General features: G+C 38.8%; 1 protein-coding gene across 9 annotated transcripts in view; it reads left to right on the forward strand.

Annotated features, from left to right (window-relative positions):
* Positions 1 to 27,966, forward strand: part of RBMS3 (RNA binding motif single stranded interacting protein 3) — a 1,231,630-nt gene that overhangs the window by 1,001,382 nt on the left and 202,282 nt on the right. For all 9 annotated transcript variants that reach the window (XM_053929473.1, XM_071222108.1, XM_053929475.2 and 6 more), the window contains 2 exons: positions 2,495 to 2,652; positions 17,100 to 17,179. In XM_053929473.1, the coding sequence (XP_053785448.1) occupies positions 2,495 to 2,652; positions 17,100 to 17,179 (238 nt within the window). The remainder of the gene's footprint in view (positions 1 to 2,494; positions 2,653 to 17,099; positions 17,180 to 27,966) is intronic.

The raw sequence follows: 27,966 nt of genomic DNA on the forward strand, positions 1-27,966 counted from the left end.
AAAGTGGTGCACTGCCGCCTACAGAAAATGACAAGATCTGTATAGTACTCTGTGTAGTGTGGTTGATCGCTCATGATTGTTTAGCCTGGTCAGGGATAAAGGAGTGAAAGATGTTGGGGAAATTCCATTCTATTCATGAGACTGCTACGTGTTGCAGCCCACGCTGGGTTAAGCCGGGAACTCCCAAGCTGTGGGATATGTGTCTGTCTCTCATGGAACTTGAGTTGAGGTAGGTGTGTAGTATCCAGAAATTGCATCATAAGAAAGTCGGTCTTTTTGTTCACTTCTTTCTCAATTATTATTCTTCCCAGGAAAAAGACTCTGGCTGGTGTTAGTGTGCATCTCACACCTTTTTAAATTACAAACCTCACTTGTAATTAAGAGAATGTCATCCACCAGGACCAAAGTCTTCTGCAAACAAATGTCATTTCCCATGATTTAGTGACAGTGATTTGTTCCCTATTTTTACAGTAACCTATTAATTATGGTACCAACATAAAGTTATCTTTTGAAATAAATTTGTTTATGCCCAAAGACACATTGAGTTAAAAAAAAAGCTTTTATATAAATAAAATAATAGTACAGGGCTGGCAAAATTTCCTAAAATGATATGCAAATGATTGAAGCGTGGGAAACATTGAGCTCGTGGGAAGTACACAAGTGGCAGATAGTGAACTGTGTCGCTAAATCTAATTCTAACTCTGTCACTAATTATTGGATTGCCCTTGGACAAGATGATGAATCTTTCATGCTTCCATTTCCTCATTACCCAATAAATATAATGATATTTGCCCAGCTACCTCTGAAGTAACGATGAGAAGATTGAAGTGAAATGATGGGGAGTGAAATTTGAAAGTTGTGTGTGCTTATGGTTCGTGATTATGTATCTGTAACGCCACTTTCCCTTTCCTTTATTTTTCTCACCATCCCAGCCAAAAAAAGAAGGAAAGGAAAAACATGATCATGATCATTTAGGAAGAGATTCTGTTTTCTTTCTCCAAGTATACCATTTATTAGTGGGGTGCGTGTTTGTGGAGAGAGAGAGACTACAGCTGTACATTGCCTACATTTACACTATTACTAAAATCTAAAGATGTGTTTTTTTTTCTGATTGTTTATATGTTTGTTTTTACTGTTTTCTATAGTGATAAAAAAAAATCTCATTCATCTTAAAGCTTGATAAAAAATATTATGGCCTATCTGAATATTTAAAGTTGTTTTAAAAATAATGAAGTTTAGTTTTATAGTGACATTGTTTCTTGACCTGAAATAAAATTTGGAATCTTTCTTATTAAGTTTTTTCATTGTGCTTAAAATATCAAATTTTCTACAACATATGATACCATGTCTTCACAAAAGATATTTGGCTGTTACATAATGTCATTTCCTACAGACTTCATTCAGGATTTCTTTTTTCCAATCTAATCTCACTTATTCTTGAAATTAAGGTTGTTGTTTTGGTTAAAATAGAATGGCATAGTGAAACACCTGACATATTTTGATATTAATAATTAGTTACGTCAGATTAATGGCTGCCATTTTGATACATACGTACAACTAAGTTCCAATTTATTATGTGAAATAAGAACACTTGTGCATACAGACATAACGCTAGCAATTTTGTTTGGTTTCCTGTTCTATTAAGCAAAACTTATTTAAGCACTAAACCTGATGGACTAGGAAATGATAGGGACTGCAATTCATTTGCATATAAATATTCATGGCTGGTCAAGATCTGCAATTCTCAAACTTGAGCACTCATCACCTGGAAGGATTTTCAAAACACAGATTACTTGGTTGACCTTCATGGAACCTATTTAGTAGTTCTGGGTGGGGCCTAGACATTTGCACTTCTGGAAAGTTCTGCAGTGATATTGAGGCTGAAGATGCTGTTCTAGGTCCATACGTTTTTTTTTTCCCCCATTGGTCTGGTGCAAGGCAGTCATATAGAAGGACAGTGAAGCTCACCAACTTTGGCAACACCCCCAGATTTCAGCCTTGGCTTTGACACTGAGGAGCTGTGTAACTTGGACAAAGTAGGGATCAGTTTTGTCATGTATGAAATAATAACAATTATATCTATTGAGAATATTGAATGAAATAGCGTATGTTAAGTATTTCAAACAATGCCTAGCCTGTTACAAGCACTCAGTTACTACAACATTAGTAACCAGAGGTGACGGCAGTTAGAGTAGAAGTTAGTAGTGATAGAGAAGTAGTAGTCAGTAGTAATACAGCGGAAGCAGTAGTTAATAGTAACAGAGAAGAAAGCTTATTAGTCTTTTCTAAGGAAGGCTGGGCCAAGAGGTTGGTTTTCGTTGAAACATTCTGGCAAGAAGGACATTCAGTGAAAAGAAGCAGCGACCTTGGTGAAAGAACGTGCAAGACCACGCTGGAGTGGAATCTAGACTGCCATTTAATCTAAGTGTATCCATTTGTGCAGTAAGTTTCTCAATATTTAGAACTTACTGTGTTTTTTGTTTCTTTCCCTTAGCAACAAGAGCAAGACCCAACAAACCTGTACATCTCAAATCTCCCCATTTCTATGGATGAGCAGGAACTTGAGAATATGCTGAAACCCTTTGGACATGTCATTTCCACAAGAATACTAAGAGATGCTAATGGAGTCAGCAGAGGTGTTGGTTTTGCCAGGTAAAACACTTGCTTTGTATATTATTTATCTTCCCTCATCGTTTCCTTTTAATTCCATTCCTTTCCAGCACTATGGCCCAAAGCAGTAGAATTTTTTCAAAGTAATAGTGTGTAAGCCCTGACTGGTGTGGCTCAGTTGTTGAAGCCATTGTCCTGTGAAGCAAAATGTCACTGATTTGATTCCCAGTCAGGTCACATGCCTGAGTTGCAGGTTCGGTCCCCAGTCCAGGTGTGTATACAGAAAACAGCCAATTGACAACTGATGTTTCTCTCTCTCACGTCAATGTTTGTCTCCCTCTCTTTCTCCCCACCTTCCCCTTTCTCTCAAATCAAAAATAAAAATAACATTTAAAGTAAACTTTGTTTATCAAGCTGATTCTATGTATCTTTGCTTCAAGCCAAACAATCCCAATGTAATTATCACATGTGCTTTCTAAAACATGTATACAGAGTGTTTATATGTCTGGAGTCATAAAGATTTGCATACAGAGTCCCCAGGCCTCTCTGTGCCAATAGGTCAGCAAAATCAGATGCTGCCCATTTCTGTCAGGGATAATAAATGCCCAGCACCCCAAAACCAAAGAGCCCATATGGTGAGCAAAGCATCCAATGGTCTCCCAGTGATTTCCAAAGAACAAGATGATAGAATTTCTCGGTCAGCAGAAGAGAGAAGAGATGAAAGATACAGAGAAACAGGAGTTGTTGGAAAGTCCCAAGGAACCCAAAAATATAAGAGGAGGTCAAGGGGCATTTGCATTTAAGAGGCCCTGGCTGTGCGCTTTTGATGTTTTACACAACAGCGGAAAAAATGCAGATTGAATTGTTTTCATTGTCAGAAAAGGAAGACTAGTTTTCACTTTAACTTCAAGGCAATATTTATAAAAGAGGGTCTCAGCCAGGAATGGAGTTAAAATGCTTGTACCTGCTGTGCTTTCATGAAAAACAAAGCTAAAGAAACCACAGAAAAAAAGAAACTGCTCAACCACAAACAAGAAATGTAATAGCTGTGGTCTCCAGGACTTGCTAAGTGTGTGTGTCTCCAGCTGACTTCCGTGGATGAATGGATGGAGGTGGGTGTCATCAAAAAGTCAGGGCATTGCCGACAGGTGTGTGCACCTGTGATGAACCCTGCCATCCCTTGGCAAACCATTCCAGACCAACTTCTGTTAACCCACTTTGAAAGATAACAAATTGTAATGTGAATGTTAACTGATTTGTAACTTGACTTCCTAGAGGTCATGAACCATGGTCTTCAAATTCTTTACATTCCCCATAATGTTCAACACATAGACCAGTAGACATATGCAAGATACATTTGATGATATTAAAGAGAAATGGGCAAAATGAAGAGAGTTGAATCAATGCATGAGGCATTTAAGTTTTCAGAACACTGTTAACTGTTCATTTGCATGGTCAAGGCAGAGCTAATCACACTGCCTGCGTGTCTGAAATTTGCCAAGGCGGTCATTCCTGGAGAGCGTATGTACAACCTGCGATTGGAACTCTAACCAGTGTGGAAGTGCTGTGTAATCACAGAGATGCCTCACACAGCAAGCTCATTCCTTTGGTTCTTCCCCCACCTCTCACACCCCAAAACACTCTCTTTAATAAATTAGTTTCTCCTTCATTTGTACTCCTCTGAGAAATGAACATCTTTCAAATCAACCGAACACATTTTCTAATAAAATCTATGGTGGTTTTTTTTTAAACAAAGAATTTTTTGCATCAGTATATTAGTTTGTTAGTGCTGCCATACGTGACTACAACAGACTGACTGGCTTAAACAACAGAAATGTATGTTCTCAGAATTCTAGAGGCTAGAAGCCCAAGATCGTGATTTCAGGAGTTTTGGTTTCCTGTCCTTGTCGTCTAGGTGGCCTAGGAGGCCTTCTGTGTCCTGTGTCTTCACTTGGTCTTCCCTTCTGTTTGAATCTTCTTCTCTTCTTAAGTGGAGATTGGATTGGGCCCCACCCATCTGAACTCATGTTAATTTAATGACCACTTGAAAGGGCCTATCTTCAAACACACTCACCTCCTGAGACACTAAAGGTTAGGACTTCATCATGTGAATTTGAGCAGGGTACACAATTTAGCTTCTAACATAAAGATTGGACTGTTCACTGCTCTCATTTATATCTTCTCTGTACATGTCATATTTATTTAAAAAGAAGATTTTTCTTAAGTGCAGACCAAGTGCTCACACTGTAAGGGGTAAAACTATAATCATAGCGTGTGGTGCCATGAAACAGTAAAACCCATAAAATGTTTGGGTTTTTTTTTTTGAACCACATCAGGATGGGGACTTTAAATGATTAGTTTATATCTGTTCAGAATGCAGCTTCTCACTCCTTCCGTGCATTGTGTGTATTGAAGCCACAAGCGATTCTATAAGATCGTGGCAGGAGCCTGCTGACTTCCTTTGCATACGGCAGGAGTCACTGGATTCACAGACCTCTGACATCATTATCTCTGACGTGGCTCATCTTCCTAGCCTGTCCTTCTGCCTCACGGCCTAGACAGGGGCTGCCCTTCTCCACTCTTACGTGGGACTCTTCCTCTGGTTTCCGCCTACGCATCCCTCACATATAAACTGAAATAGCTTTTCTTCAAAGACATCTTCACTGACTTTAAACTCTATCCTACAGACAAAGTCATGTTCTTTTATTTTAGCTCCTGTCAAGGTTGTGTATTTTTTAAATAATATTTACCACAATCGTAATGAATTCACTATTTAATTTCTGTCTTAACCCACTGAATTGTACATTTACTTAAGTCATTTTTTTAATTATTGTTGGATGGGTGTATGGGTGAATGGTATTGTAGATTGCATAATTACCTTTCTATGAAGTTTCTGAACGACTGGACTCCAAGCAATGATTTTTAAAACGTTGAGCTTTGAATATGAATTATTAGCAGCATTCCAATACTGACACCTAGGTCTCTGTACTCTAAATCATGCATTTTCCAGTTTCAGAAAGTGGCATGTGGATGGTAAACAAAATCCTAGGTTCAAATCAAGCCAATGATTTTTTTTTTTATGCCTAAGAAATCCTAAGAAAATCTGAAGTTGCCTGTCTCGTAAGAAGCCAGGAAACTTGACACAGAATAAGTATTTCATTCTCCATTGTCTTAGACTTGAAATTCGAAGGAGCAGGGTCCCACTTTACCAATGTGATGGAGTAAGAAAATAGCTGTGGCTATTGCATAGGTGAACAGATCTGCCCAAATCCCTACTTCCTCAAGCAGATTTGCTCTGCATTTTCTCAACCGGTCGTGGCTACTACTTTAACTAACCTGATCATTCACAAATTAACTCTTGCACAACTTCCCTGCTTTTGAAAACTCCTCTTTTTTCCACTTAGCCTTTCTTAACAGGAGCTTACCTTCTGAACCACCAGACAGAAATGTTCTGAGTCACTACTTTCTAAATTCTTCCAAGGATACTGCATAAGCCTTGAGATAGTGGTTCTCAAAGTATAGTTTCCAGGACAGCAGCATCACCTGGGAAACTGCAGAAATGCTGAATGGGAAACCTCAGACCTGCTGAATCAGCAATGATAGGGTTCAGGTGGGCAGCAGCAATGTGTTCTAACAAGCATCTCCAGTGTCTCTGATGCTCTCTAAAATTTGAGAAACATTGTCTTAGAGCGCTAGGTTCTCAGAATCATCTGGAGGGCCTGTAATAACTCAGATTGCTGGGCCTCATTCTTAGAGATTTTTCCAGATGCAGTTGATTCCTGTCGATGCCCCCTTCACACTGTCCCACTTTCCCAAAGCATGCTCCTCATAAAGTGATCTCTGTTTCTGTCCTCAGGAGTAGGGACTGGGTCTCATACTTTTCCTAGAACCTATAATGGAATCTGACACATAATTGACCCCCACTAAATTTTGGATAATGAACAAATGGAATCACTTTAAGTTTTTTGGTTTTTGTTTGGTTTCGGCTATAGCAATATGTAGGGAGATAGTATTTCACACACAAAAAAAAACCCAATTTTGAGACAGTCCAGAAAACTACAATAGCATCAACGCAACTATTATGGTTCACAAATTATTTTTTCCTCTAAAAGTTTACAGTGTCAAAGGCATTATGAAAAGAATATGCTTATTCAACTGGAAGAACAGCTAGCCTATAGTTGTGCTAGTAAATTGTATAAATCTTTTGAATTTATGACTACCTCAATTCATGAAACATGAATAATTTTGTTCATCTGCCTTCATTTTAAATATTACCACTGGTCACTTCTGACCGCCAGATGTGGTCCTCGATTCATGTGTAAGAGACCCTCAAATTGTTTTGACTAGAAAGAAAACCCCACATTATTATCTTACCCAAAAGCTATACATTAATCTTCTTTGATAACCATCTCTTCAAAGTGAAGGTAGTGTCTTCATTTTATATTTAAAACACTGAACTTCAAAGCATTGATTTGAATGCCAGTAGGGCTCACAGACAGCACAATTACAAGCTTTTCAAAGTTCCAGGAGCACTAGATAGTGTCTGAAATTACAGACATTTTATTTTTTATGTTTATAACTCTCTTGTAACTTAAACCAATTTTGTAAGGCCCACCCCCCTCCAGGCAGCATTTTATAGGCAAGTCATAAACCTCTGAAAACAGAAGTTTACGGTGGGAATGCTGACAGTCAGGCGGCAGACCCACGGCTGCCGAGCCAGTGGGTGCCGGCACGTTGCCTGGCCTTCCAGGGTGAGGATCACGGCATAAATCAGCCCGGGTCTGGAGGGACAGGACTGCGTGTTCATGTTATCCATTTCCCATTCCCAGAAACATGAGACCGTTTGTCTAACAAGAATCACATTGAAAGAGTGTTAGGAGAGGCTGGTAAAGAATGACCCAAAGTGGAGAAGGAATGGGGGGTAAGCATTCACAACTAATCCAGCTTCAACATCTGGGAACATAGGACCTCTTTAAGCAATGCATTTACTGTCCCCTGGTGAGCTAAAGAGCGTGAGAGACTGCTGAGCACAGAGACCTTTGTATTCTGCACGATTTCCCGCCCCTCCCACTACTTTTAATTTGATTCTCATGGAGCTTTGTTTGAATGACTTAACACAGAGGAAGCCCTGTGTCCCACTTCTCTAGACCTAAGAAGCAAGTGTTTCAAATAATTTCAGTTCTTTTCCTAAAGTAAAAAATATTATCATGGTTACAGGCAGACAAATATCAGCCTGATTAGTAACGATCAATATACATAGCAGATTAAGAATATTTTTGTATTATATTTAATAGCTTTGACTATTATTAAAATTTGATTGATTTGCCTTTTACTGCCTGAGCTTTTGCTCCCTATAATGAGAACTCTGACTTAGAATAAATATAATGAAAATATAAATATTTAAAGAATTATAGAACAAATGCCAAAACTTTTTTAGGCAAATATGTGCTCCTTTAAAATGACCATCCAGCCTATCAAACTGCATTTTTATTTTTGGAAAGTGTTTTGATCATATCTACATCAAGTTCATATGTGTGTGTTAACAATCCCTCGCTGTTTCGGCAATTCTTTTGGCATTACTATCTCAAGTACATGGAACCAGGCAATCAAATGTGAGCAAAGGAAAACTCTAAAAAGTAAATTTGGTGATTAGTAATATGCAAACTACAGCTTGTGCTTGCCCAGAAACAGGTAACAGTGGTGCTTACTGAGACCGAAGAGAGTGAGGGCTGCTGTTCCACTCGGTGACTTCAGGTCCTCTCCCAGCTGCCCACGGATGTGACCACCGTAGTCAAGTCTTGGTCCACCCTCCAGCTTCTGCATCTTTGTTATATATGTCGCTTTGTTTACCTTCATCTGTTTCTTCTCATTGCCTCTTTGTGTATCTCTCCTTTACCATCACAAGGTCATGATCATGGGTTCCGAAAGCAGAACCTTCTGCTTGCTTTTTCATGTTTTTGGAGCCCTGGTTTTCAAAACCCAAACCCACCAACCAAGCAAATGAATGGAATTGCATCCAATAATCCACTATTCTGAAATCTCCTAGGTTCAATTCTTCCTCTAGACATACCTTTATACAAATTTAAAGAAGGGAAAACATATGCTTTATTGTTTTATAATTATAAAGTTGAAATGACCAGATTCCTGAGACTGCCTCTGTGGGATGGGAGGAGAGTCCTGAATAGGATTTACCTGTGGGATTGGAAATGGTGGCCATTCAGCATGCCCGGGGCCTGAAAGATCTCTTTGCTCTGTGCCTGCTGTAAGCACAAACCATGACAGGGACTCTTGGGCCATTCAAAGGCTGTGTGCATTTGAGATAGGCTGTCTGCTTCCAGCCAATAAAAAAGACAGACTTGGACATATCATTGGGGCTACAAGGGTGAGTCTCCTTTATTTAGTATCTTTTCTACATCCTCAATTTCCTGTGAGTTGAATCAACCCATCTATTTTCTATATCTGTGTGTTTATGAACACGGGTTTATGAGTCAGAAATAACTTAGCTTGTGTGCCTCCGATCTGTGTTCTTGTACTAGTTCCTTAATCTCTCTGCACCTCCTTCCTTGATATGTGAAAATATATTCATTCATTGATTTATTCAGTTCATCTAGTAAATATGTCTTTATCACTACTAACATACCAGTAATTATTCTAGATGCAGTAAATTTAGAGATATACACAAAAGATAAATATCTACTTTCAGGGATGGATATGGTAGTGCATTGAGGAGACAAATAAAGCATGCAATCAAATGAATAATAAAATAGCAAATGATTAAAGTGTCATAAAAACAGAATAAAATGTAGAGGTGCAATAGAGAATATGGCAGAGAGGCCGGAGGTCAGGGACAGGAAAGCCCCCTGAGGAGCGAGCATTTAGGCCGAGATGTGAACAATAAAAAGAAACCATCCGGGAGGGTCCCTTGGTGTGGCAGAGGACTGAAGAGAGCATGATTGGCAAAGGAAGAAGGGAAGAGTAGACCTAGGGTGAGACCAAGTTCACGTATTTGGGAAATGCAAGAAAGGCAAAGTTGTTTGCCATAGAGGAAAGAAGAGAGGCAAAATCAAAAATAATATCTAGGAATGGAATGTCACTGCAGCTCAAAGGGACTGATTAAGTGATAATGTATTCCAATGCCGTTAATGGCGGGATTTCTCTAAACCTAAGCATACTATGTTCACGAATTTATTTCCCTATCTCGGCTTTAATTTTTTAAATTATTTTTTCCATTTCTGTACCTAAATTTGTCTTGAAAGTGTGACTCTATGGTTAAAAGATAAATTTAATGTTGTCGCTTGGTGAATGATGGTTTTAATGTGTAGCTATCAGAGTGCGGGCTGGAAACAGAATTGTACCACAAATGATTCGACTGGAGAGACTAGACTAACAGAGTATCTAGAGAAGTGTGGACAGAGTTAAGGAACTGGCAAAAGAATATTAAGATACCCGGAGCTGAGCAACAGGAGGAAGCCTTTACCACCCTGAGGGCTAAAGACCAAAGGAGGAGTGTCCCAGAGCCCAGTGGGACCCAGAGCCTTGGAGGAGGTGCTGCCTGGATGAGCTGCAGACAGAGAGGGATACACCCCCTGCCGGACAGACAAGTGCCGAAGCAGAGAGAGAATGAGGAAGAAATGGTCATACTTTTCTCTATACCCACTACGTCCCCAGGAGCTGAACCCAATGAAATGCCGTCAGATAAAGAAGCCAAATGACAAGGCCCATGGAAGGGTCACTGCTTTAGGACATAGGACAAAGCAGAGAAGACATAGAGGATGACAAACAGAAAACACAAGTACACATGGATACTAGCTGTTTTTCTCTTGACTCCATCATAAAAAACCCACAAAAGTAAAAAAAAATAGGGCAAGTTCAGCAATAACTAACATTTACTTCTTTGCCTTAGAATTGACAATTGATACAGGTTGGTAGGAATGATGGCAGACTGACTGTTTAAAGAAAACAACCGGTCATCTCTAGGCCACGGTTGCTGTGATGTCTTCATTCTGGTACCAAGTATGCGTCATTTTGCACAGCAGTTCTCCAATTCTCCGACAATAGCTGGGAGTCCAACAATTCAATTCAATTCTGACACTACCCAGAGTTATCATCCAACTCCAGATTGAAGGGCTCAGTCCCACGAGACTGTCCCTAAGCTACCCACACTTCTACTGGGCCAACTACAAATCCAGGGATTCCCATGACCCCCCTCAAATCTGATAATTCACTAGAAAAACCACGAGAACTCACAAAAACACTTTACTTACCTATACCAGCGTATTATAAAGGATACAATTCAGCCAAAAGAGAGTCATTGCACAAGGAAGGTATAAGGATGGCTAAGAGCTTCCCTGCCTTCTTTAGGTGTACTGCTCCCCACCTGCCCCCCCCCCGCCCCGCCAGTTCATCAATGTGTTAAACAACCCAGAAGCTCCTGAAACCTGTCACTGGGTGGTTTTTATGGAGACTTCAGTGTACAAGCTTAATTGATTAAATTAGTGGCCATTAGTGATAGAGGTCCATTTCTAGCCCCTTTGCAGACCCTCCAGGGGTTGGAGGGTGGGGTTGAAAGCTCCCTCCCTCTGATCACTTGGTCTTTCTGGTGACAAGCCCTATTCTGCAGGGATCTAGGGGTCCCAACTAAAGTCATCTCGTTAACATCAACTCAGATATAGTCAAAAGGGGCTCATTGTGAATAACAAAAATCATTCCTATTCCTCAGGAAATTCCAAAAGTTTTAGGAGTTCTGTGCCAGGGACCAGGACAAAAACCAAATTTTTTGGTGTTTTGGTTATTATATCCTACTTGCCATACCAAAAACATGGCTCAAACCATCTAATTTTTAATAGGAATCAGAAATTCACATTTTTATGTGAAGTCTCCCAACTTTAAATTTCGACAATTATTTCAAATTTTCCAAAAACTCTTTGCAGTCCAAACAAAACATACCTAAAGACTGGATTTAGCCCACAGTTTCCAGTTTGGGACACCTGACATAGAACTTTAGTATAGTGGTTTTCAGCCATGGCTGCTCACTGGAATCACCTGGGTAGCTTTGAAAAATATGTGCCTAGAATTCATGCCAAAGCAATTAAGTCAGAATCTCCTGGGCGAAGGCCCAGACATTGGTATTTTTAAAAATAGTTTCCTGATAATTTTAATGTACAGACATTTTAAAATAAGCCTTATATTTTGGAAGAAGTTTGGTTTTACGGAAAAATTACAAAGATAATACAGAATTCTCATATACCTCACAAAGTTCCACTTTTTGTTAATACTTTACATTACCGTGGAATATTTATCAGAAAAAGAAACTGACATTGGTATATTACCATTAACTAAACGCCAGACTTTATTTGGATTTCACCAATTTTTTCATTGATATCCTCTTCCTGTGCCAGGATCCAATCCAAGGTACCATTTTCCATTTCGTAGTCATGTCTCATCAGTCTTCTCTGGTCTGTGACAATTTCTGAGACTTTTTACATTTTTCCTGAGTAGTACTAGCCAGGTATTCTGGAGAAGGACTCCAGATCTGGGTTTGATTTTTTCTCGAGATAGGATCCACATTAGGTACATGTTTTTGGAATGAATACCAGACAGGTGACGTGCTCTCTAGGCACGTCATATCAGGAAGTATCTCCATTTTTTAAGACAACTGCTCTACTCAGTAGTGGCTGGGTAGAAGGGAACTACCAGGATCCATCCAGCTTCAAGACAGATTAAAGAAGATCAACATTGGAAATCAGAAGGGATGACCTGAGACCACAATGGAGCTCCATCCTTTCAAAGAAGCCATCTGTATTGAAAGTCAGGAGGCAAATGTTCTATTCCAGGCTCATCCACTAACTGGTCTCTGAGGAAACCAAGCACAGTCTCCTGGCATTAGTTTATTCATCTGTATAATGTAGAAGTTGATATTGGAGACTATTTCTAATCCTGAATTTTTGTGATTCCAAAATGTGGGAGTGGAGTTGCGTTAGTCAAATATTGTCTGAGTTCTGCTTCCTGAGAGGAATGTGTTGTAATGCTGAACAAGACACTCCCCAAATGTCTGGCTTTCTGCAAAGGGAGATGGCAGGGTGACCACTCTGCTTCACTCTCGGGCATTTGTGACACTTGGGTCCTAAAACATATTGCAAAAACTCAGAAGGAAATTCAACTCATCCTCACATCCTTGTTCCAGGGACTCACTGTTATTCTTCCTGTTGCAGTGAGTTCAGAAGTAAATAATATAATTTATTTTTAAAATGTCAGGGGTGCACATGTTAGTATTCTAAAAAATCTTTTAATGTTGACACTTTGCATAAATCTTACCGGAAATGAGGGATGCCTGCCTTGCAGTGTGGGATGTTTCTAAGTTGCCAATCATTTGTACAGAGCCTGTGATTGCAAAACCACAAAAATTTCACAATAGTGGAAACCTCTCATTAACCATAATAAATGACAGGGCGGATTTTTTTTAATAGATGGTTAATAATGCTTATTGCTTTAAGGCCATACACTGAGAGATTCTCTTTTGGAGTGAGATAGGTGGTGGGCTGCAAACGGTGTTTGCAAAACACTTTTTCACCTCTGCATGTAAAGTCTGACCCAGAACATTCTACTAATATTGGATCAGGTTCTCATCTGATGTCATTTGCCTGTGGGAATTGTATTGGCTGTGATACCAGCTCCTCTTCGTAGTTGTTGAAAAAAAAAAAAAGTTTAAAAAAATCGCAATTCTGTGGTGCGTATTGAATAATGGAAGCCAGGTTCCTAGGCACCGAGACAAGAAAGAATGTCAAAAGGGACCTTTAATGTGTGTTTATATTTAAACATCAGACCTAACAGAAAACCCTTAAGCTTTACACAATGATTAGAGCCTTGTAAGAACCTAATTAATGTATCATCGGGTGAATGGTTGGCCTGGCATGCAAGCTGTTCCGAGGGACGTGAGGGGGTTCAGGTCCCAGCTAGGAAGAATAGATTCAGTTGTAGTGATTCAGTGGCCCATCTGAAAGAGACATGTAAAGGCAGCTTTGTCTGGCGTGCTGCCTTTTCAGCCCCACTTGATAATGCTAGTGTCGGTTTCAACTGAAGCGTGTGCCAGATTGCAGATAGCTTGAGCTAGCATTTCAAAGCAGTTAATTGTGAAACTTGAGAAGAAAATGGGCACATTCTTCTGAGGTAGCTATTCGAATACAGTCTTTTACTCCCCCCACCCCCCCAACCAGAGCTCCGTGGGTCTCACTTTTATTCTGTTCCCACATAAAATGCATGAGGAACACTGAGACTTTCCCCTTGGCAGCTCCTATATTGCCGTCTTTGCTGGGATCGTTTTGCCTTGTTAAAATGTGCCCCGTGTATTAAAATGAAATTGTCACTGCTGGGTGGTGCAGCATAACACGGTTTGACACTAAGCGCCGGCAGCTATAGAAAACAGACTTTTATTGCATTTATTCTTTCAAAGACGAGAGTCTCTAAAGGCTCACTGTAGACATTCACTTAGTTAAATCTGAAGAGAGCCTTTCAAACCAGAACAAAAATATTTTAGGTGGGTCGAGTGTGTCGACCACTTGATGTTCTTCTTTAGCTTTCTCTGGACTCCCTGAAACATATGTAGAATCAACCAGCACAGACACACTGAGAGAGACACACACACTACCCCCATCTAGTGTAGTCTTCATTTAGAATTCCATGTCATTTTTAAGGCAAAGAGAAAGGATTTGATTTGTAGGACTCTTGCAAGCAAGTTTTAGATTCTAAACTGCCTTTTATCCAGAGGAGTACCCAGAGAGAGCTTGAACAGGGGGACTCTGGGGCATACGCTATTCATTCTGCAGCTCTCCTGGAATAAAAATTCCATAAAGTAACATCTGTAGTAATTAAAGGCTTACATTTCCTCTCCCATTCATGTCTCTGCTAGGAGAGAAGGTTATTTTCCCTCAGAGACAAGGGATAGCAGATCGTGTGGGAAGAGAGAAAGAACAGAATCATAATTCTTTTTTTCCTAGAAATAAGTTTCCTACTTAAAAAAATAAAATAAAATAAAATTTGGAAGACTTACTATAAAAGATTCCACCAGAAAGAAGAGTTAGAGAAGTTAGGAAAATTGTACTTAGCTACTCCTAAAGATTCATCTTCTGTTTCTAATCCAAATATCTTCTGATTTGGGGGAAATTGTGAATAAACAGCGAACGGAATGCTATCTTTGTTTTATGTTTTTGTATTTTAAAATTGCATGTTATTAGCCTTAAAGAGTTTCTTTGTTCCATTTGGACAAAAAAAGTTCATTCTTCAGATATTTTTCAAAATAACACTAATGTGGTTCCATCGGGCCATCTTATGAATGAATTTATGTTTTTTTAATTTTTTTAACAGAATACAGAACATAGTTCCATTTTTTTTTCTGTTTAAAGATTTTATTTATTTATTTTTAGAGAGAAGGGAAGGGAGGGAGAAAGAGAGGGAAAGAAACATCAGTGTGTGGTGGCCTCTCATGTAGCCCCCAACTGGGGATCTGGCCCACAACCCAGGCATGTGCCCTGACTGGGAATCGAACCTTCGACCCCTTGCTTTGCAGGCCCGTACTCAACCCACTGAGCTACACCAGCCAGGGCTGAATTTATGTTAAATCAGTTTCCTGCACTTTCTTATAGCAGGATAAGCTATGTAATTTTGGAGACCCAGTAAAATACAAAAATGGAGTGACCCCTTGTTGGGAAATTATTAAGAGTTTTAAGACGTTGGCAATGGAGCTGTAAACGAAGTGCAGGCTTGTTCTAAGGGTGCAGCTCTGCAGTTCTGCCCGGGTCTGGTGCCCATGAAGCCTGTCCCGACTGATACAGGGAGAGATTTGTCATGTGTATCAATACACAAAATCTGTGTCCATCCCATGCCTCACAGGAAGAAATGTACATCAGAAAAGACATTTGAAAAAGTTTTAGTGAAAGTAACTATAGCGCCATAAATGGAAGGTGCTCCTGATACCAGCTTCTGATTGTTTGATCCGACCATTGAGATGGCTTTGGCTGCATTCTCAACTTCTCTTCAAGAGTTTCCCCGAATGAATCTTTCCCTCCAGCCGCAGTGATCTGCTCATTCTGCCCCCTCTGGAGGCACACAGGCTCTTTCTGCTGCTCGGCCCAGGCCCCTGTCCTAGTCACTTCCCCCAGGGCCCTTCTGGCCTCCTGCTCCCTCTTCTCCGTGTTCCCTTGGCTTCTGGAATTCCTCTCACATTTCAATTCCTAGAGCTGTAATGAATGTGAAACTTATTTGGCATTTGTTTACATATCTTTCCTTATCTTGTAACCCCTCCCTATAACAGGGTCATATAATAAGATCCTGAAAACGCACCTTAGATTTGGATGCAGGAAAGTTTCACAGATCGTGACAAAAAGCTCCATTCCAGGCAAACTCATAGTCACAGCACAGCAGAAAATGTAAATTATAACTCTGTGTTCTAGGCAGATTTCACACATTTCATAGATGTTTATGTGTTCTGTTTCTTAAATTTAATTTTGTCTCTAGTGTGCTATTAATTAAGTGTGGGACTTAATTCCCTTTGATCAGAACAAACCCTTTAATTTTTATCTTTCCCATCCAATTTTATAAAATAATAAAGCCCAGATATAGTTAATTATTTTTTAAATGTTGCTGCTACTACTCTCCTTAGGATATGGTGATACTGCCAATATTGAAACTATGATTGTATGGCTCAAAATATTCATTCATTAGCTTCTATGTGAGATGACAAAATCTAGCATGAGAAACCCAGATTAGGAACACTGATATCTAGTAAACAATAAGAAAGCATTGTCCAAAATTCAAAATTAAGAAAGTTCAGGACCCGAGGTTTGTGTATGTTCGTTCTCCTCTCACATTTGAGACTCCAAGTAATTCTCTTTGTGTCTTTCACCCAGTGGGTTTTTAATGAAAGTGTCATAGTGCTGATGACAGCACAGTATTAATCATCGTTTAAGCTGAAATCGGGTGAAATAAAGCACATCTCATCAACTTGTTCCGTGAAGTCGCTCAGTAGATTAGTAGTTACAGCATGCTTTGGGGTTAGAGGGCCTTCCGTTAAAGCCCAGACTCTGCTCCTCGTCGGCAGCGTGGTTCCTCTCTCTCAGCCTGAGCACCCTCACCAATATGAAAGCAATAACAAAGACCATACCTTTCAGGTTTGCTAATTCAGACACTAACAGGTATTTATGGAGCATCGATTGTCACGCATCGTCGTGTAGATTACATAAGATTATGCCTCAGTATTGCCTCTGAGCGAGGACTCAGCACAGAGCCATCCACATAAGCAACTTTCAATACAGTAGTACTCGGGGCAGTGATGTGCTTGTGATGTTCTTTGGTGGTCATGGTTGACAATTCCGGTATAATTCTCAAATCAAGCTTTTCCATGGCTTTTCTATTTTCTTCTTTCTTTTTTAAAAATTTTCCTGACTGTGCACAAGTTTGTGAAAAGTATATGATCCCCTGTTTATTTCTTTTTCCAGAATGGAGTCTACTGAAAAATGTGAAGTGGTAATTCAACATTTTAATGGAAAATATCTGAAAACACCACCTGGCATCCCAGGTAAGACCAACCATTAAGTGATCACTGCAGAGCGTCCAGGCTTATTGCAATGATTACACTGAGTGCATGGTGAGGCCCTTGGTGTGTCCCTGGGAGGGAAACGTTTGCATTTATAAATGTATAATTTTTAGTACTACGCAGTAACTCATCTTTGTCAAAACTACCAAAAACTTTTTGGTGATTTCTCTTTGGCCTTTCTGTTGAATCTCTGCTGCTCGTTCCCTAAAGTGAACTAGAAGAAATCATAGCAAAGAATAGTTAGAGATGCACTTGAAGTGAGGAAGTTTCTGACTCCTGTCATTAATATTGGTTTCTTGATTTCTAATTTATAAAGTATCTGAACAGCGGTAGGCACACTAGGCTCCACAGATGGATGCCGGTATCCAAACCTCTCTTACCGGTCCCTGACAAAAACCGTACAGAAATGGGGAGGAAGCATTTAGAAACTTGTATAGCAATTTGACATTGTCATAAAATTTGGGTGCCTAAGTTCATATTTTATGAAAATATCAGTGACTGACATATTGAAAAAAATTATTGAAATTGTCCACTCATCAGAGAGCATTTGAGGAGCACACATCTAGACTTTTCCAGGGCATTTCACATTTCCCAAAGCAAAATTCTTTCTTTTTTAAATTTCAGTTCAGTTATAATTGCCCCCTGGCCCCACCACCTTGCTCTCCCCTGCCCGGCCCCGCCTCCCATAGTTAATCCTCAGCCCATTGTCTGTGCCCATGAGTCCTCTATTCATGTCCCTTGACTTGCTCCTTCCCCTCCTTTCCCCACTATCCCCCTCCCCATCCCTTCAGGTTGCTGTCAGTTTGTTCTTTATTTCCATGTCTCTGGTTCTATCCAAAGCAAAATTCTTAAGTACACACATCATAAGATGATATAACTTTATGCTATTAAGAACTACACTAAAAAAAAAAGAATTACACTCAAAATAAAAAATTAAATATAACACATGTGTCAAAGCTTAAGCTAGAAATGCCTGACTTAACTTGATATTAATTTAGTAGTGGGATATATGGAAAGTATGTAATATTAGGTGAGTAAACTTAAGAGTATATCTTACTCATACATAAAAACATTAAAGGTGGACAGAAGTGCTAGAAAAGAACTACAGTGAGTGGATAAAGAACTGTCTAACTAATGTTTGTTGGTTTATTTGTTTTTCTTTTGTTTTTGGTGATTCTCCGGGGAAAAATGTGACTTTTTCAGCTGTGTAATATTTTTCTTTTGGTCCTTTTGAACTGAATTTCTGTAGTCTTTGCTATGTAATGTGTGTACTATTTAAAATTCATGGTTAAATGAACACTTAACCATGGGGGTTGTTCATTTCGATTCCTTAAACCATACTGAGGTTCATACAAGAGGAATTTTGAACAGAAAGAAATATTTTTGTGAAGGGCTCAGGGTTCTTTTATGAATTGGTTGGTTTGGGGGAAATGTCAGGATCGAAGAAGAGTCCGTCAGACCGGAAGTTGGACGATCTGGAAAATCCACAGTAGCATCTCTTCTTAATCAGAGGGTCCCAACACAGGAAAGCCTGTGCCTCGATTTGCTGAGCTTCCATGCACAATGTTCCTTTGAGAACTGACTGCATTTCCATCCTGTTGGAAACATATGGTGTTGTTAAGAAAAGAGTTAGCAATTTACATCTCAGCATGAAAGCTGTCCTTGCATTTTAGGAGACACACTTTTCATTTTTATTTTATTTTAGCAGAAAAAGCACTTTAAAACACTCTGCTCAGACCCATCATTGAAGAAAGGAGTTGCATTATTAGAGGATTTTCCCCATATTTATCCCAGTCTACCCAACAGATGCTTATCTATATAGAAGGCATTCAAATTAAGTGTGCATTAGATGGCTGTATAAAAAATTAAGAATGAGCAAATTATATAGAAATTATTTTTATTCAAGTTTTAATACAGGTCTCAGTTTTTGAGGTTTCTTCCTTTTCAGAAAAAGACATTGAAATACTTCTTGACTTGATTGATTTAAAGCTGTTTTATTTGCTTTCCCCATTAAACATATAGCTGACAAATACAATTTAATGCTAAAGAAAAAGAGAGTCACTAAAAACCCCCAAATATCTGGGCGTTCTTCCTGAATATGCAGGCTCTGATATCAACCTATCTAATATCATAGCTACACCCAATGGAAACATTGTGAATAGCAAGAACTTAGTGATGAGTTTCTTACTCACTTCTATCTCATTGGAACATGAGAGGCAAAATAATTGTTCTCAGTTATAAAACTCTTTTAAGAGATACAACTTTATGCTTCTGATTTTTACACTCACCATGAATAGAATTAAATATGCAACCTTGATCACAATTGGTACTTGAATTTGCTTATTTATGCATTGAAAGTCAAATAGAGTTTAACAAAGGTTTACAGAGGATATTTAACTTTTGATAGTTAAATTTGATGTGGAATAAAACAGGACATAATGCAAGTTGTTGATACTTTGGAAGATACATTAGTAAAATGCCCTCATTGGGTATATTCAGTAAGTTAAGGCGACAGGTATAATAAAATGTAGGTGTACGCTGTTTGCCTTTATTTGTTCTCATGTGTTATTTGTCGTAGATGGTTAAAATCTCATATGAACAGAAACTGTGCTAATCCAGTTGTCTACTCTATCTTGAAGACTGAGTGGATGTCACTTTGTGTCCTGAAATCAGACTGGAAGCCATTGCTTTGATATTTTTTTTTAAAAAGTGACCAATTTCCTAACTTTTTCAACACTAATACAGCCTTAGAGACGCTGTCCTTGCTTCTGTGTACACTCCTTAAAGCCAGTCGGACTTGGTCTGATCTACCTGCCACTAAAATAGAATTCAAAAACCTGTTTTCAAAACTCAGTCCTCCACAGTCTCAAGATGGGGCATCTTCGAATTCAGAACTTTGTGATTTTATAAAACTCACATTTATAGTTTCAGTATAATGCTTTAAAGTTGTGTGATTGAGGGACCCACAAGAGCCCAGTAATGGCCTGAGCTTCTCAGGCTCCAAAACAGCTATTGAAAAGACTGCATGTTAAGTCAATTATCTTCTCATACTAGAGCCCTGCTTTTACCCTCACTTGAAAACAGTGGAGGACAACTGGAATGGAATTTGCGTTCTTTACTTCTCTTGCCAGGGATGACTTGGGGAAGTGTGCACACAGCAGCGGAAAAACATACTGCCCTTTTGGTCCCTGTCACTTTTGACAATGATTCCTCTTAAAGGAGATACAAAGTTATTTTTTCCCCCCTGAGAAGACCGTCTAGTTTCCCAGTGCCTTACTGTGTCGTTTCTATGAAAGAATAAGAAAAAGAATTCACTTCAACCCCAAACTTTGACATTGGTCTGACTTTCAAATTCTAAACACATCATAGTTAAGGATGTTTGCAAGGACAGGTGACACGAACACATTTATGTTGCTTCCTCCATTAGGATTAGCATTGTTCTGGGAAGGATGTACTCACTCGTTAAATAGATTTCGCGATGGCGTTTAGTTTTCATTCTTGACAGAATATGGGAGTTAGAAGAAAACTCTGTGGGTCCTTCTTTTGACTCATACTTTCTTTCTCTGGGCTCCTCCTATTTGTTCATAAAAGATCTCATTTTAATGAATACATCATGAATCATTAATGCCTATTAGAACCTCTCAGAACTAGCTCTGTTCACTTTGATTTATAATGTTATCCCAGATTTTGGATACCTCAATCTATGAAGCTAAATACACCTGTCAAAAATCAAAGTATTTGAATTCTGCTATAGATAGCACAGGAAATTAACAAAGATCAGGTGGCTGTGTGGCTCCTACCAGGCAGGAAGTAGGCGACACGGTGAGTATTAAACAGTGTCAATCATTGCAGCCATCTCGGAAAACAGATCATCCAGCATTTTCCCCTTTCCCCAGAGGGAAACAAAAACAGTGTCCCATAAATGTTGCATGTCCTACATATCGATCTTGATGTTTTCTGGACAAAATGAAGGATCATTAGTTGCTTGCCTGCCTAGCCCCCGACATTCCCTTGCCCCGTAATGAATTGCTCAGCAATGTTGTGCAGCCTTAAAGTCTTCCATTTTCAGACCAAAAGCAAAGGGTAAGTTCTCAGACACTTCAGGGATCTGTAGGGCATGAACTTGAAAGGCTCACTTTCAAAGAGCCCCCCAGAGCAGAGTGATGCACCATGAGGAAAAGGCTTCCACATGTAAGGCCATGTATCGATGAATAGAACATGCAGGCTACTTTGTAGAAAAGTAAATCACATTTTGCTCACAAACTAGACTTTTGTCTGTAATCGTGTATTCCTATTTGTGGAGCAATCTTTCCAGAAGAAAATGGAATAACTCCCTTTTAGTCTGATTTCATTATTCTTCAGATAATTATTTCTAATCCCAAATGAACTCCAAGAAGTAGGGAAGGGTGAGAGAAAACTCAGCACATTTGAGGATCTTTTACATTTTAACAAATCCTGTGATAAACAGAAATTTAGACAAGTAATAAGTGCCAGATGAGTCATATTTTTCTGATAAATAATATAAAACTGTGTGCCTTTTTGTGCTTCGACGTAATTTTACTTTTGTGCGTTTATGTAAATAAGAAATGTATATGATTGTGGATATGCATGCACATATCCTGGGAGCATATGAGGAAAACATTTAAAATCTGATAATTTTTAAAGAAAATAAAGAAAGACAATGTCACTTAGAGTAAAATGTCAACAATGTACTTAAATAAAATTTATGTTAAGAGATATAGTTTAAAATTCTGAATGTTTGAGCAATAGATATATACATTTTTATCAGTGGAAAATATTGCAGACCCTCACAAGCAGAGTCTCCTCCATGGTATTGGGCTGGCCAAAAAGTCTGTTTGCTTTTTTTTTGTATGCTGACTTAGTTGTCTTTAACTTCATTTGAAACAATTTTGTTAGATCATATCGTGACAGCTGTCATAGCAGCATACCCTTTTAAAAACTTATCAGGATTGGTGGATTTTTTGTATAGCCATTTTTATATTGAAGATGGAAGAAAATGCACATTTTTGGCATACCGTGCTTTATTATTTCAAGAAAGGTAAAAATGTAACTGAAAAGCAAACAAACAAAAAAAAACATTTGTGCAGTGTATGGAGAAGGTGCTGTGATTGATCCAATGTGTCAAAAGTGGTTTGAGAAGTTTTGTGCTAGAGATTTCTCCCTGGACGATGCTCCATGGTCAGGTAGACCAGTTGAAGTTGAGAGCGATCAAATCGAGACATTAATTGAGAACAATCAACGTTATACCACACGGGAGATAGCCGACATCCTCATAGTATCCAAGTCAATAACGTCATTGGTGAAAATGAAAAATATGTTTTTTACTTTATGGAAAATACCGTGCAGACTTTTTGGTCAACCCAATATCAGACTATTAAGTCCACAAACATAACTGTAACTGAGTAAGAAATAGCAAATACAAAAATATTATGATACAGTTTAGCAAAAATATCCTTTTATGGTTCTACTGAGGATAAGCACTGTCTAATGCTGACATTTTCATCTTTGTGAAATTAAAACATCATTTACATAATAAACTTTGCAAACACTACAGTCCCTAACTGGGTATCAGTTTAGATTTCTCACTAAGAGGACGTTTTTAATACTTAGGAGCTACTTTCTCTGAACCCTTTCCTCCGTAATGTTAGGGATGTCGTCTGGATTATTTCTATGTACTAACACAACACTGTTGGAATATTATTAGTGAACTTTACGAAGCAGCCTGACAACTTCATGGTCACTCAGAGTCTGTGTGACTTCTATGGACGTGGGCTGGGTCAGTCATTTCTCAACCTTCGGAGGGAGCCACACACGCCTGATACTGTGATGGTAAACTCATTGTGAGTTGGTAACTGATTAGATACTGGAGAAAAGAGGAAGATATGATTAGATTTCTAAATCTGGATAATGAAAAGCCAGAAATAGAAGGTCCAAGGAATCATCTTCAGGGGATTGGAGATGATTGAAGTGGGTTTTGTACCCAGTGCCTCCTCCCCTCTTCCCACCTGTGATTACAGCTGCCGATGAGATGGGTTGACTCCATTCACCTGGAAAAGTCCAATCTCCAGCATCCACTGATTCTCTCCACTTTTCTACCCCAGGCCAAAATCTAGAAAAAGTCACTCAACCTGACATACATTTTTTACAAACTTCAGCAGAGCTGTCACTCCCTGAGACCACCCTCCATCATTGGGAGGGTGGTCTCCTTAGGGGGGTGCCAGTAGTGATAACAAGTTCAATGAGACACCTTTTTTTCTAATTGGTTTTCCTTTCTTCCCCACCTTTCTTTTCCTTTTCCATCATGTCTTCCACCTGACATCAGCTCCCAATGAAACTACCTTACCCCAGACTCTGATTTGGGGGAACTCAAATTAAGGCAGATGCTCCAGGAATGGTGGGGAGCTACCCTTTGATTTAAAACTTCTGGCTAAAAAGGAAGGTAGACCAGCTGAAATAGTGAAATGAATGTCATGGACCAAATATATGGCTTTCACGATTCTTTTTTACAGTGGCACTTCTGAACCACCTACTAGGGGTGATAAAGGCAAATATTAGTGGTAGTAGACAGATGGTAGACAGGGTTTAGATTTAGCAAGAGAAATATGGAAGAGGATGAGGAGCAGGGACATGGCTGACAGTGCTGGATGGGAGGAGAAAATGGACATGGAATTAGGAGCTAGGAAATAGTCATCATGCCAGCAAAGTGAAGGTGGGGTGTGGGCATAGAAAATGAAGTCACAGAGGAAGGGAAGTGTGAGCTTTGGGGTTTAGATAAAGGGAGAGTGGTGGACATCGATCATGAGCTCCGGGGTTCCAATGCCTGTAGTTGGCTGAAGTGAAACAGAGAGGATCTTCCTTTGAAAAATTGGAGGCTTCTGATCAGAAGGTTTTTCAACAATACTGTCGACTTCCTTGCTTAATCTCACACTTCCCTTATTTTTATCTAAAGTTCTAATCTTCATAGGAGCAGGTTAGGGAGTGTGAACAGGCTGAAGTAAATTTTGGTTTATTTATTTGAGTCTGAGTCATTGAAACCAGGGTTGTTTTTTCTTTTCTTTTTTGTCGTTTCAAGGGCTCTTGCTTAGCTCAGTGTAAATTCTCTATAAATATTCTTCAGACTTGATGCACAATTCCATGAATTGAATAAGCTTCATACTCCTATTTGCCTTTAATAAAATTCCTGAGGGTGTGTGGGAGATACACAGCTCCTGCTAAATAGACATCAACAACCTTGGAGACAAACATCGACAGAAGTCTTGAAATCTTTTCTTAATTTTTGAAAAAAAAATCTCATTTGTGTAATATATGGAAAGAGAAGGAGCTGAATATTCCCAAGAAAAAGAAACCATCTGATTGAGAAAGATTCTAGTTGTTAAATGCCTCCTTTTTTTTTTTTCAGGACTGTTTTCATGGGGTGATCCTGGCAGTCTGATTTTTATTTCTTTAAATAACTCTTTCTTGGCACAATGATAAATTCTGCTTTCTGACATATCAAATGATCTTGCCCAATTTATATTGAAATAATGTCCACATACTTTTTGCCACTAAATCTAGTTAACCACTTTTTCCTCCCCACCCCCAATACGTGACTATCTTGAGAACAAACAGAAAAGCAATTTTCTTGGTCTGTGCCGTTGTCCTTTGGGGCATAATGTTGCTTCTCCCTGCCTAGAGGAAGTACTACAATGGCTTATCGTTCCCAGTTAATAACGTAATAAAGTCTATAGTGTTTAATTAATATAATGTTGTCCATATGCTTTGTGAAGCATATATTTTCTATAATGATGTATAAGCATCAAGGAGTAGTAGCCCAATTTGCCTGGAGTCTCGACTTCGCTCCAAAACTTGATTTTTTTTTTACACAGTCATAATTTTATGAATCAGAGGAGAGGGCAGGGAAGTCTTCTGTACATCTCCAGAATCGAGAGCTATCCTTATCTCCTATTTCTAAAAAGTAACTACCTTCACGTTTTCAAAAATTTATGCATTGAAGATTTCACACTAAAACCTTACAACATAAACTATAAAACCTCTATGTTATTTCTAAGAAATGTTGGGCTTTGTCTTCTGTCAGCGTCACTAATGAGTAAACCGTTATTGTCTGTCCGGAATGAGTCCTATTAGCAAGCAAAGAGGGTTGAGTGGCTTAAGACCAATTAAGACACAAGCCATGGAAACCAAGCTCTGAATAATTAAGTGCTTAGTGAATTTCCAAATCCAGAATCTCATTTGTTAGGATTGATTTAAAACACATTCTAGCCAATTTGGGGATCAATGTGTGGTATCCTGAATGGAACACTTGCCACTCTCTCCAAGTAATTATCAAGCAGCCCGCCATGCACACAACTCATTATTTGTGATCTGATTTTTTCAGAATGAAAATCTGCAAATTTCAAGGATATATTTTAAGAAGAATATTAATAAAAATGCTCATTAGGCAAGCTCTGAACCAGCCATCAATTGATTATCTTATAACTGTTTCCTCTGATTCCTTCTTTAAGCCTATGAATAATTAATCAATTAGTTTGCTATTATTTTAGTCATTTTTCAGTACAGAAAAAAATAATTTATAGGAAATTGGTATGCTTGTGATCATTTTTTTAAACTTCAAATATTTCCAAGACACTTACCCCATTAGATTGACATTTTTCTAAAAAGAATTTTGATGTGTATCTTTACCTTGAAACAATTAGCCCACAAACACTTTGAACGTAAGGATTGCACCTTCCTGTTAGTTTTATGTTTAAAATGAGTTAAAATTGAGTTAGATAACTCAATACACGTCACAGAAGAGTACCAACAATTATTTATTAAATACATAAATGTCTATTTGAGGTAGCCAGAATAATGCTCCCCCACACCCAAAGATTTTTCAGTCTAATCCCCACTGCCTATAAAGCCTATAAATTAGTTTACATGGTAAACAAGAGTTAATGTTGCAGTTGAAATTAAGGTTGCTAATAAAGTGAACTTAAAATTATTCTGAATAATCCAAATGGACCCGATGTAATCACAAGGGTCCTTAAAAGTGGAGAAGAGCAGCACAAGAGGAGAGTAGTGATGCTTTTGGGAAGGACTTGACTCACCGTGCTGGCCCTGGAGAGATGAAAAAGGCAAGAAATTGTATTCTCCCAAAAGCCCCCAGGAAGGACCTCAGCCCCGTGTATATCAGAGGGTCAGCCCATTGTGATCTCTGTCGGACCTCTGATCTGCAGAACAATAAGATAGTAAATCTGTGGAAGTTTATGACCCTAAATTTTGTTAGTTTCTCATAGCAGCAACAGAAAACTAATACACTGGTATGGAACTTTCTTTAACTGAGTATCATCTGAACCATTTCTAAATTACATTACTAAGCAGGATATGGAGAACTTTCTGAGTTTCTCGAGTTTTTAACCTTTGAATCACTGGGTTGCTTGTTTGTTAAATAGGAAAAACAAAACCCTTATGTTAATTCTTTTTACTACAGTTTCTTCATACCTTCTTCTAAGGATACGTTAGAATGGAAAACTATTGAACATCTAAAAAGAAGATTTTGGGGGTGGCACCGTAGATCTCAGAGCACATTGTTACTGAGCCCAATACATCAACTATTAATTCAGGCTGGTAGCAAGATCAGGAGGCTGTAAATATGAAAACAACCATTTTCCCTTGATCTGAGAGTGGGACTTATTTTGGTTCAGAAATTTGTTTCAAATAGTTGTACTAGTTGAGTCACTGAAGAGTCAGTCCTAAGGTAACCTGACTCAGTGTTTTAAGTTGATTCCTAGCTGTTTGGTATTAAAGATGACAGGGCTCCCAGGGTGCTTGCCTGACTTCCATCAGCCAGCACCTACGTCTCTCTTTCTAGGTGGACTGGCCCCAGGCTGCAGGAGCCTGGTCTACCTGTGGGCAGGGAGAGTCAGAAGTGCCTAGGAAGTTACATTCCCTGGTTGGGGCAGTTCTTAAACAGTGATTGATAGGTATTGGAGTCTACATCCCCATTCTTTTGCTGCTGATGAGAACACCTTGAGTACGACCTACATTCTCTCTCCATGGCTCCCCAATCTCCCTGGAGATAAACACACTAGACGCACTCTAAGTAGGTAGCAGTTGTTGATAGGTAACTGGCTTCTCTGTAAAGAGCCTAGACAGTTTGAATATTTGTAAGACATTTGTAGGGGTAGATAAAATTGCAATCATGTGTCTTACGAGTGAGTAGATCACTGGTTGGCAGCGTGATTTAGTTAATCATAATATGTCTTGATAAATGTCCATTCAGACGATGCAAAATTGTACCAATATATCAGACACTGGGGCTTTAATATGAAAATTCTTTTAGAAGTACAAAGGCATTGAAATCAAATGTTGCAACTAATGTATTTTTATGGGCAACTACTATAAAATGCCATGGTGTATAGAGCCGAATGGTGGTCCAGAGACCAGTGGGGTCTCTGAGATCCTTTCTGGTGGTCTGCAAGGTCAAACTGTTTTCGCAATACTGACAAAGTATTTGCCTTTTTCACTCTGATTCTCTCAGGAGTGTAGAGTGGAGTTAGCCAGAGGCTACATGATATGTGATGTTACAAAAGATTAAATGCAAAAGCAGATATGAGAACCCAGCTGTTTTCTAGGAAGCCAGAAATTAGAGATTTGTGTAAATATAAATCAAAGCCACTCTTGACTTTAAAAATATTTTTATAAAAATGCCTCACTTATGTTATCATGTAATAAATAGGTTTATTATTGCTGTTTTTAAAAATAACTTA

This window comes from Desmodus rotundus, chromosome 8, assembly GCF_022682495.2.
Source record: "Desmodus rotundus isolate HL8 chromosome 8, HLdesRot8A.1, whole genome shotgun sequence".
NCBI lineage: Eukaryota > Metazoa > Chordata > Mammalia > Chiroptera > Phyllostomidae > Desmodus > Desmodus rotundus.